General features: G+C 38.5%; 2 protein-coding genes across 2 annotated transcripts in view; one reads left to right on the forward strand and one right to left on the reverse strand.

Moving 5' to 3' along the window:
* The window catches only part of LOC137994443 (fibroblast growth factor 1-like), a 15,738-nt gene extending 12,114 nt beyond the window's left edge, over positions 1–3,624 (reverse strand). Inside the window, exon 1 of the mRNA XM_068840017.1 lies at positions 3,435–3,624. Coding sequence (XP_068696118.1) covers positions 3,435–3,449 — 15 coding nt within the window. The 5' untranslated portion in view covers positions 3,450–3,624. The remainder of the gene's footprint in view (positions 1–3,434) is intronic.
* Positions 3,625–10,531: 6,907 nt separating this feature from the next.
* Positions 10,532–12,500, forward strand: part of LOC137995214 (fibroblast growth factor 1-like) — a 4,369-nt gene continuing 2,400 nt past the window's right edge. Inside the window, exons 1-2 of the mRNA XM_068840788.1 lie at positions 10,532–10,883; positions 11,106–11,209. Coding sequence (XP_068696889.1) covers positions 10,532–10,883; positions 11,106–11,209 — 456 coding nt within the window. The remainder of the gene's footprint in view (positions 10,884–11,105; positions 11,210–12,500) is intronic.

Below are 12,500 nucleotides of genomic sequence, written 5' to 3' on the forward strand. Positions count from 1 at the left end.
AGAAGACCAATTTCATATACTGATATGAATGCTGGAGTTCTCTAATATCCACGATTGCCATTTGTAATGTTTATTGTTATGGCGATAGTTTTGATTGCTTTGAAAACTATTTCCGATTCATTTCGTGAGGTTGTTACCTGTTATACATTAAAATCTGGGTATTTTTCGGCTTAAGTGGTTTGAGTTCATGGTAAACATTCATCTGCGGATCGTCAACCACTTGGTTGTAGCAGGTGCTTTGCATCTTGATATTCGAGTAAACAAGCAAAACTTGTTTTACTTTATTTAGTACAGATTATTTCGCATTTACACTGTTTGAATTTCTTTTTGCCCGCGAGTTACTTGTTGCAGTTTTGAGAGGATTCCATTTCGATTCAATATCAGAAAGAGACATTACTGATTAAACATTGAGGAAATCGATTACTCTTTTGTGTTCTAGTCGGGTACTCCATCGGATGAAAACAATATGCGTGATAGGAAAAGAACTGTAAATCATTACTTTCAGCTGCAGCATGCCTTTTTCTAAGAAGTATACTGTATCCAAAGATTTCAAATGATTTCAAAAATGTCAAATGATTCAGTAGCGAACTGCTGGTGCCTTCCTAAGATTACAAGATGGCGGCTCTGATAAAGTTGTGTCCAGCTGGGGCCCGTTTCTCGAAAGTCCCGAAACTTTACGGGCCGTTTTTGTGTGTCACAATTCCATTTGTATCTCAAGAACGGAGAGGATTTAAGTCGTCAAACTTCACAGGCCCTTTTCTTTTGGTTACCTTAAAAACATGTCAAACGATCGGCTTTCCAAAACAAGCGATTGACAGTTTCACAAATGACTTTTCGGGCCCGAAAAGTTTTCGGGATCTGCCCCTGGCAGATGCCTAAATCCGACACAACCATTTCCCCAGAGCGTTGGCGCCCAAAATGGCAGCAAAGTTAGCCTGGGATTCGACCGTGGAGATGGCGAGATCAGATTGTTTGAGACAAAAAGCAATGCAACAAAATAACACATCGGCCTTTCCTAAAAATTAGCATTCATTTGTCAAAAGATCATTTCTTAAGCATAATTTAAATGTAAGAAAATTTATACTAACCATGTCGGGTTATTTGGGTGCATTTTTCGTAACCAAACGTTAAAAAGTTCGAAGACGAACTCCCGTGAATCAAGATTTGAAAAAAAAGTTTGTTCAACTTAAAAACAATTAATACAAAATGTATCTAGTGCATGATTAACAATTGAAAAACAAATTAATACAAAAATTAATTACATACAAATAACAATTAATACAAAATATATCTAGTGCATGATTATTTCCCCTTGAACTGTATTTCGCATGATCAACGAGTTTTGTCAGCGACTCGCCGATGACAACCACCTGAAAAAAGGGCCTTAAAAAGGCCTTAAAAGGGCCTGAAAAAAGGGCCTTATTCGATGGAAATTCCAGGGCTCTGCCATGTTATGCAACTCCTCTTGAACTAAGCCCATAAAACAAAATCTTAGGCACTCTACGTGCATTAAATTGCCGTCGTCAAAATGCCCGGTTTCTGATAAATCTTTAAAAAAGCGCGTCCACCAGTCAGTGTTACTCTCTCCGCTTAGGAAGGATCACCAAGCCTCAATCATCTGGTTAGCTACAGATTTGCCGTAGATAAAGCTTTTTGCTCCTGAGAGGCGGTCCTGACAATTCCGTCTCAGTTCCACAGTCGCCTCTTACGTTACTATCCGAGGGCAGCCACCGAACTGAGGGGCACAGTCAATAAAGTATTGTACGGTTATCATCGGGTCATTGTTGGAGGGGCCAACTTCAAGCCATAATATGCGTCGGCTGTATCCGTCGACGGCACCGTGAATACAAAAGCCAAACGGTTTCAAGTTATCGTATCCGCCAAGGTCCTGCTGGTACATATTTCCGACTTTTGAATCGTTTCCTGGATCGCAGCTCCACTCTCTCTGGGTCCAGTCCCTTCACTAAACGTCGAACAGTCTCTATATCTATCACCAATCCGTCATCCTTAAGGAGACGCTGATGAATTTGTCGATACCCGATACAACTGCCGCTAGACTTTAACTCTTGGTCTATTGCATCTACAACCCTTTCAATTCGAGACTGAATCTTTTTTCGGGCTAAGTTCTTGAGATACGAGGATCCTTTAAACTCAAGCGGACACCGTGGTACAAAGCCAAAAAGGACAGAATTTCGGTGTAATTAAAATAAAGACGAAAATACTCCTTAATCAAATAGTTTTGATTGATCTTGATTGCCATTCCTCATACTTGGTAGATACTCAGGGAGAGTAGAGCTTTGTGAAATTGTTTAACAGACAGGTAGTGCTTTAAAAAAAAACACCCGCCATCTTTGCTGTTAACTTCTCAGACAAACATGCATGCTTTATGTAACCTATACTGAAACTAACTTGCAAGTTATAAGTTGCGATCGCAAGTTATAAGTTGCGACCACAAGTTATAAGTCGCGATCGCAAGTTATATCTAGCGATCGCAAGTTACGCTTTCAAGTTAGTAACTTGCGACGAGAAAATCGATGTGTCCCTTATGAGTCACCGTAGGAAATAATTAAACAATGTTTTTCTTCAAAACACAAAGAAAACCGTTCAAGGGAACTTGATAACGGAATTTATAACTCATTGAGCTCCCGACACGCGACCACAGAAATTTCTTTAGAGATCTTGGTTAGTTCCTACGAAAATCAGATTGGAAAACCCTAAAAGATTTTTGAAAAACGCTCTTTGTTCCTCAAATACTAATTCTTCGGTGTACGTTAAAGTAGTTTAAAAAATGGAAAATATCATATTGAATACAAAATTGATACAGTGACAACTAAACCATGGCTAAATTAACATGTATATTTTGACATGCATTTCACGAGTAGAATTTTAGTCTGTCCACTGTCGATGAAACTCTCGAGAAGGCCAGAGCAAGGAAGAAAGCATTGTCTTATCTCGGCTTGAAGCTTTAAACTTCTGTGAAGTCCTGGTGGTAATTATAAATTGACTGTTGACAACGGCGGTCTATATGTTAGAATTCGTTTACTCAAACCAAAGACGATTATTACAGTTCGTCGCTAAAAGATCAGAATCTCATTTTCTTGTTTACAATGTACACGATCCATCTCGATAGATCGTTTTCAGCCGTGTTCAACGATAATCCGCCGGAATTATCAGAAACAAATTTTTACTGATCTCACTCGCCAGCATCATTGGCAGTTGATTTCTTACCGCTTCGTATTACATTTTCAAAACCTTACCTCCCTTCATTTGTTTCTGACAAAAAATTCTCATTTCTAAAACACTACCCACGCAATTTCAGCTCTACTCACGACAACTGGGCAAGAAGCTAAGTACCAATATATTACTATGCATGCTCTTTACCACACACTGACTTTTCCACGTAAAGCTCAAAGCCTTTAAAGTTGATCACTTACTCTTGTAGAAGACATTTTGCCCGTTTTTCGCGCGATGTCGGGTGAAGAAAGGGCGTCGCCCACGAATCAACTGTAGCTACGAATGTTTGGGATGGTGTTGTGTTCGAAAGACTACTTATTCTTCAGGTCAGTAAATTCTCGCCGACCTGTCTGATCTAGTTGGACGTCTTGTCGAGTTTGAGGTTCCAACCGGAACCATTGCGACGAGTATAATACGTGTAAAGAGAAACAACCACAAGAAATCACGGATGTGAGTATTAGTGGGTGTTCTAACCAAAATCAAAACATCCCCTCTTGGCTCACAGTATGAAACAGCTTGAGACGAATCGAGAAAAACGAACAATTATGCTAATACTGCAGTTATCAAGGGCCCTGTGCCGTTGGAAAACAACATGTTTTTCCTCCCATCCACGGATTTACTAAGGATTAAACCGGTAGGACGCACATTTCCTGCTGCTAATGGAACGCGAACGGTTTCAACCATGAAAAACAAATCTTAGTCAATCACGGTTACCTTTTTAGCGTTTTTAATGCCTCCGTTTTGTTCCCGCGAGTACGATTGCTTAAGAAGATTTTTCTTATATAAGAGGAAGGCATGCAGAGGTGTAGTAAGACAGGACAAAAGTTAAAAATTAGTTTCGATTAAGAAGTCCGATAATCGTTCGTCACTGGGTTTTGTCAATGACGCATTAATTTCCGCTTGTTCCTGCTAAAAACGAAGCTCTTCCGTAGAGAGGTGCACTCTGGTCAAAGCGCGATGCATTATCAGCATTATGGTAACGAACCAGCAAAGATTTTGCAGAGTATATTTTTCCTGCATAATTATGCCTTTCACATGAGCCGACTTGGCCCAGTGGGTATCCCGCTGACTTTCGCATCCGATGCACCGGGCTCATATCTTGCTCTCACCAGGCACCAACTGGATTTCTGGTCTGTGTTCCGGAATGCATTTTCAGTTCCAGTTGGATTTCTTCATAAAATTTATTCTGTAAGATCCAAACGCTTGATCATTAGCGGTATTGTTTTTCTTGATTATTTTAAAATAGGAATTTCCTCGTCAGTGTTGTGCGTGCTGAATGTGGGCATGTTAGATAAATATTCAGTTTATATTATAACCAAATCAATGCGCGCGCTCTGATTAGTCAATCAGCTATGTTTTTTTGCGCCAGTAAACTCATGGAAAAATCGCGCGTCTTCTGAATTATTATATAAAAGCAATATACCACAGATTTCTATGGTTTATAGGCATGATAAACCACTTGGGATGTTGGTTGAACTCGAAGAATTCAAAGTGGACAAAAATTAAAGCTGATAGCATTTTTCAAAAACTCCCCCAGAATCATCTTGTTCATTATTTAACCATAATTTCATTCGTGAGTGATTCTAAGGTTACCATTTTCGAGTTTAAATTTAAAACTATGACCATGAATAAGAATCAAGGCAGCCTTCGAAATTTTTCTGGAACGTCATTTGGGGCGCGTTCGATTGACCGTATTCCGGAATAGGAATACATGGAATAGAAGTTAGAAATCCTTCGTTTTTGCGGAGATTCATATTAATATTGTCAAACATCTGCTAAAATGCTATTTTAAACATAGCTCTATTTTCTGTGTTGCTGCAAAAAGGCCACACATCAGTGTTTTAAATCATCACTCCACGTATTCTTATTCCGGAATAGGGTCAATCGAACGCGCCCTCACGATCTTTCTTAGTAATCGGAAGTCGATCAAAACTTTCCCGAAATTGGGTCATGTAGTTCGAAAATCTCAGACATTTAATTTACCTCAAGTCGGCAGCCATAAAACATACGAAGGCCAAATTTACCATGTAAATCGACTTGATAAAGTGCGAAATGGTCGACTGCATGGCGATGACAGGATGGGAAACGTGAAAGAGAGATAAGTGACAGAGAGATTTTTGGAGACCCCTACCCTTTGGTAGTCCACGTATAGCTGTACCCAACCCCTCCTCCGACGAGGGTAAAACCTTTTTTTCTCGGGCATTGGTACGGTTACATGGAGACTTTGCAACATGATCTCTTCTGTAAAGTAACGATTATCGTTAATTCGTAATTTGCTTGGAATTTAGAATTATCGTTAATTTAGGACACTGTGTCCCAGGGCTTGTGGTAGCAGAGAAGATAGGAAAATAAACCCGGACCTTCTGCTCTATAGGAACCGCTTCTTTCCGCTTCACCACTGAGGATCAAGCCACCGCAATCTCAAGAAAACATTCATTCAAGTCTCCGGCCCATAGAATATTGCTTCTGAAGAATTATTACACCTAAGGTAGATTAATAATTTAGGCCTAAGCTTTGATTTTAAATTGTTTAGCTTCGTCTTGCACTTTGGAACCCGACCTTTCGCTTTGTTTAATATTGTTTACTCCCGAGGGATAATACAGCACAATCAAATGGTGTTTAAAATATTGTCCCTAAGCAGCTAAATTCGAGTCCTATGTCCATACACTTGGGTTGTCTTTCGAAAAATTTATGACCATTATCCATAATACACATCAAGCTTTCAGTCTTCTAAATTAACGATGATAGTAAATTCAGAGCAAATTACGAATTAACGATAATCGTTAATTCACGGTAGAGAATGTGTTGTGACTTTGATGAACGTGGATGATCTGAGACGGACCCTACAGATTATAGTATCTATTTTTAGCCTAGGTACAATATTATTAGCCAATTTTATTAAAATAGAATAAAGGCCAGATCGTATTTCACCGTTACAAGTAATCGGAAAAACCTTACTTTCGTTTGTATGATCATGATTTTGAATTCGGCTCAACTGAAATTCATACACTTGTGTAAAATAGTGAGTTATATTAGAGCCGTAATATTTATGATGAAACGCAGATAAACAGTGATAGTGTATACACAACTTACGGAAGGAAATGAGTGTTGAAATGAAATGCCTGAGCAATTTTCTTTCTTATCTGAACGAATCCGAGCTCAATAATGAGAACACCTGTCCAAAACAAGTAAGACGTGTGGTCAATATCAAGGAAAATACGACCGATAGCAAACTAAACAACCTATTTTGTAAAGCAGGAGTTTTAGTTCTTTTGGACTTGAAATAAGAATTGCAAAGCGGATTTCAGCAAGGACGAAAAATGCAAATAATATTTGCAAAATCCAAAAAGAAATTTCAAGCAACTAGCCTTTTGTGCAGGCATTTTTTTGTTCTTTGAATGGGTCCACGAGAAAACGATTAAAATCACTTGACACTGAAAAGGTCGTAGACATTAATTTCGGAAATGGTCCTTTGTTTCTTTGCTCCACCTCTGATCAAGTTTGATGCAATCTAGCAGAACGAGGGCGGGCATGCTGAACTTAAATAATAGATCATTACATCACTTCCACCTTACAGATTGCTGCCAAACAAAACCAACTAAGCCACCCGTTATGCAGCACGAATGAATGCATTCTAAAGTTGAAAACAAAGACTTAAAGCCAGTCTTGTTAAACGTACTCTGTTTACTTCTGGAAGTGAAATTGTTTAAGATTAAAATAGCAATGTACTACAAAGTAATAAACAAAACACTACGCCTAAAATGGGTTCTTCTGAAAACTCTTCTGCAAATATGCATGAAAATGATAAGATTAACACAGGAAGTTCGACATTTCCGGAATAAATGATTTTCAAAAGCCTCGATTCATCAGCTTACATATTAACAACGAGGGCACGATTGCTTATGTTTTCTGTGGATCGCTTTGTTAAGAGAAGAAAAGAAGTATAATTTTGGGGGTGTGTTCTTTTCGCAACCTTTCTTTGCAAATACAATGGGAAATAACACCCTGGTATTTTAAGAAGCAAGTGAAACAAATTTCTTTTGCAACGAAAAAATACAAAAATGTCTGTTCTTAGAACTAACAAAAATTGGGACTCGTCTTTCACATACCACATGGCATACCGGATCTGAAATAATGCATGTACATAAATAAAAGAAGGAAACAAGGGGAACAATAGGTAATCAGAAATTCGTAATCAGAATATAACAGTGGTTCTTTTGTCTAGCGCAAATTTAGTCCGGTAAGTGAAAGTCTACCAACAATTGATGACGCACTGAAGATATTCTTTGTGTTTTGAACTGTTCAAGTTGACTTTTGATTTCTCAATGAAGTGCTAACTCAGGATCAGTTCAGACAAAGTGTTAATTTGGGTTTGTGTCCTTTCACTTTTAAATGAAGTTTATAACGTTCCGAATTTGCGACAACTTATTGATAGTTGCTTCAGAAATCGCTCAGTCAGTCCTCTTGAAAGGAAAGCAGCGATAAGATCTGGATCAACATAACTGGATTTGATCAAACTTTAACCGTAAGCCACCAAAAGGTAAGAGAATACCTCCAATAACTTGTTTTACACGATCCGATAGTGTAAAAAGGGTATTGAAAAAATATTTTATTTCTCAAATCCGTAACGAAATTTAAAACATTCGTCCACGTTGTGAGGAGTCCAAATAAGGTAATCTTCGTGATAGATACTTCAGTAAAATGTAAGCAAAAATTATAGTACGCTATATACTGTGACTGGTATATGCTTCACTACTATAGTAAGTAGCATAGCCTGGTCATGACAGTAACGCATTCCCATATTTTATGATGAGGTAATTAAAGAGTCTTGTTCTTAATGACTATGCCATTGATTTAAGTTTTAATTTGTATAATTTGCCTGTAACCCTAAATTACCTAGAGATCAATAGGATACTCGTTGAAATAAAGTTGATGAAAAGCTTTCGTTTTCATTTTGATGTATAAATGGTCCTGAATTTGAAAATTTGAGATGCCCTTTCTTCATCCTCTTTAGTGCAAGAAGACTGAGGTACTGAACAGAGAGGGTTTAAGTGAAGTGCTTCTCTTTTTGATAATAAGAAATTATGTATTCGTCAAGACTTCCTTAACAGTCCCTAATAAAAAATGGGTCATTGCCTTTGGATCTGATCTGACTTAAGCCCGATTTACACTACAGACAATTTTCGGCACGGCTCGTGTGAAATTGGCACGGGTGCCTAAAAAGAGCTCGGCAAACTTTGTTTACACTACACCATTTTTACCGTATCAAAAATACCGTGCCAAAATTTTTGGGCCCGGGTAAGTTCTCTTGTAGACATGCGCAGTTCAATTATAATCAAGAACGCCCGCGTGATTTTGGTGGAGAATGAGCAGCCATCTTGAAATATACACAAAAAACCGCTAGCCTATATGAATTAAGGCTCAAATTTGGCCTTTTAAAGTGTTTACACTACTTGTTCTATCCGAACCGTGCCTATTTTTTCAGCACCCGTACCATTTTTACCCGTGCTCGGCCCGGACTAACTCGCCGAAGGTCCCAGCACGGGTAAGAATTTTGGTTCGGCACGGATGAAATTTGGTACTGACAGGTTGTTTACACCGCAAATTTTATCCGAGCCGAAATTTTTTTTTGGGACCCGTGCCAATTTCACCCGAGCCGTGCCAAAAAATTTCTGTAGTGTAAGCCGGGCTTTAGTGCAAGTGTTACAAGCATCTGTATACTACAGAGCCTGAGGCAACTTATCGGCCCCTTTAAAGAGCTAATATTAAGACCAAAAAGTTAATTTTTCTTTTTCTTTGGATTTCGAAATTATGTTAACCAAACACAAGTCACACCCACGTCTTATGCATTGGTTTCAAAAAGACGCCCATTTATTTTCCTATTTAATTGTCCGCCATTACTAACTTTAAAATCTTGAGAGAGTCGGAACGAGGAGAAAATGACGTCAAACACCCTCCAGTTTAAGAAAATTGATGCCATGCGTGTGTTCGAGGCTGAACATTGCGAACTACTGGGTTTACCACTAATTTGTGTAAGCCAATAAAGTTCTTTCTTTCTTTCGTTCTTTTAACTGAATATGCAGCACTGTAGTTTCGGGATTTCAGATTTTTAAACTCGTGTTTTGCATATATAATATGCTGTGTTTGAACGCTAAAATCTTAAGCTGGCCACAGTTGTTCAAACGATGGATCGCGCTATCCGCCGGATAAATCACTATCCAGTGGATAAGTGATGGCGACAGCAATTGCGCTAGCCGATGGATAGTCATTTTTCCGAAAAGCCCTTTGGATAAAAATGAAAGATCAAACTTTTTCCAGTCAGATCATTATGCAAACACACTTTCAAAAACCGGAGAAAAGGGAAGTGATTCAGTTTTTTTTTATCATAGTGGTACTTTATGGACGGTGCCTACTATTGTTATTGCGCATACGTTCTGCGAATCTCGAGATACTCAGATTTCCTATGGGTGGTGCTTATTAATACAGGGATATTTTTGAGCGGTTCAAAACTATGCGGAGAAAGTAGAACTTAGCAAGTGCTCTTGGTATCCAAAAAGAAGATTCGGGGTAACCACGCATTTTTCAGAGATAATTAAAATTTGGAAAAGAATGCCTTACATTGCTTTGAATTTCAAAGCTTTTTACAAATATTGTTGTTTAGTTATCTTCGAAAAATGCGTGGTTACCCCCAATTTTCTTTTTGGATTTCAATAACACTTGTCAAGATCTGCTTTTCCCGCATATTCAGTAACCCGCGCAAAAAATACCTTTGAATTAATAAGCACCGTCCTTAGGGAACCTCCACTCCGATTAATGAATTATTTTAAACCAACAATTTAATGTTTGCAATCAAATTTGTTCGACAGTTTTCTTCGAAAATGTGTGTAGCTAAAAAAAAAAGTGAATTTCAGAATCACTTATTTTCACTTTCAAATTTCCCGAGGGCCGCCATCTTGAATATTTGTGACGTGCTATCGGGTCGCCCTTATTTTTTTCACAGGGCAACCACGACGCGTGACAATTATTCAACATGGCGGCGTCTGGGAAATTTGAAAAATAAAATAAGCTTTTTTAAAGTTAATTTATTTTGGATACAAATGCTTTCATTGGAAAAAGCAATTTTGATTGTTAAAATTATATTCTGTGTTTAATTAAAGTTATTTTCTTGTTTTAGTGGAGGTTTCCTTTTAAGACAAAGGAAGAGATTTCCTAATAACATAATATCGACAGCGACACTACGTTTAAACGATCTGAGTCACCAATTCTGTTTTTCTTTATTATTTCTCCCGCAACTAAGATGAGAGGCTGTCATCTTTTGCTGTTGTTTCAACTCTCCTGTTTCATGAGGGCAAAATCTTTAGCCAAGCCTCGAAATGACGCAAAAGTGCAATCTAAGGAGAACAAAGAAACAAGAAAGTCATGGGCAACATCCAAGAAAGACTTCAAGGACGCGCCCAGAGCTGTTCTTGTTCTAAATCAGAAATGGCCATTCCAATCCATGGGCGATAGTTTCTTAAAGCGTGTCCGCAAGATCACCAAGATACCCACCACTACAACACAATGTAAAATATTCTGCCGAAGCGGTTACCACTTGGAAATTCTACCAAATGGTGTTGTTAGAGGGTCTGTTGATCAGGACAGTAAATACAGTGAGTACACGCGTTGTCTTGCACGCAACTAATTTTCTATAACCTTGTTAATAAGCTGCACTGAATATTAAAAAAGCCAAGACACTTCGTGGACAATTATGTGACCTCTTATCAGGTCGAATAATTCCCTTTTTGAACAGTCCCGTCAGATAATTCCAACTAACTATAGATCCTGAAGATGAGGATTGTATTGATCACTGTAAAAATTGTTATTGTCCTTAGTTGTGTTTGAGATGCAGTCTTTTGGTCCGAGTCTAGTCAAACTGATGAGCATAAATACTGGCAGATATTTGGTAATGAGAAGAGATGGGACACTTCGTGGACTGGTAAGTGACATATCTGTGAATTGAAAGATAAAATGGATAAAGCGGTTAAAGTTGGTAAAGAAATTGTGATGGTGACACAGGAATGGGTTTATCAACTGGGTTGATATGTAAATTGGTTGGAAAGGTCTGGTTTCGCGGAAATACTGAACTTTAGCCAGGACGACGACGAGTAAAATCGTCTGGCGTATGAACACATGTGTAGCTATAGCAGCGAGTAACTCCCATATATTCCTGTCACGGCCTTTTCACAGACCGATTTATTTTTACATTGAATTTCTCGCGAATGAGACTCCTGCAGGAACCCGATGAACAATCACAGGAAACTGACTTGACGTCATAGCGTCACCGAACCGGAACTGCCTTTGTTTTCCTAAAACAAAATAAAAATATATCCTCACAGCCGTACAACCAGCCTTGCAGTATTCTTTTGTTTTAAATATACAAATTATTTTCTCGTTAGATCACTAAAATATCCGGCGCTTCCACTTTGTGAGGCTGGCCCTAGCATAAAAAATTGTCGACAAGTTTGTTTTCCTAACCCTAACCCTAATCCTTAGGAAACTAACTTGATGTCATAGCGTCACCTAACCGGAACTGCCTTTGTTGTTTTGCGGCAAAGAAAGTCCAAAAATAGATTGGTCTGTAAAAATGCCTTGACATAGGCTTAGTGTAGGAGTTCCTCGCTCCTATTCATGGGCTCCTGACTGGCGTTAAACAGAGTAAAATCTATGAGTGGCCTCTGGTATTTACAGGGCTAAGCATAGCTTAGCGACATAAGCATAAGCATAAGCTGACTGCGATTGCATATGTCACTTTCTCGTATGCTTTATATGCAATCTCGTTCCCAGAGCTCATGATCTTGTGGCCGGCCGCCAAGATACAGATTTTGCCGCTGGCTAAAAAGTTCACGGGAACTGGGAAAGAGATTGATGCTTATGTAACAAGTGTGAACTTCGTTATGCTTTTGCATATGTCAAAGTGTAAACCAGGCTTTATAGGGAAGATATCGTTGACGTCACTTTTTGTCATTATATGTGCCAACCAGACCCTCATTGGCTGTCGAAATAAAGGGTCTTTTGTTCCTGTAGTTGGCACATTTAAATAACAAAAGCAATGTTTGTAAACATACATCTTCTGTAACGATTTCACGATTGTTCCAAGTCGTTCTGTGTGTATCAACATTCCCGAAATAGAAATAGTATGAACGGTGCGGATGTTTGACGAGACTGACTGGAAATTTATCATCAGGTGCTCTCGTTATTCGCTTAAAGTGGTACTATGATCAAAAAAT

The sequence above is a fragment of the Montipora foliosa genome, chromosome 3 (genome assembly GCF_036669935.1).
Source record: "Montipora foliosa isolate CH-2021 chromosome 3, ASM3666993v2, whole genome shotgun sequence".
NCBI classification, from domain to species: Eukaryota; Metazoa; Cnidaria; class Anthozoa; order Scleractinia; family Acroporidae; genus Montipora; species Montipora foliosa.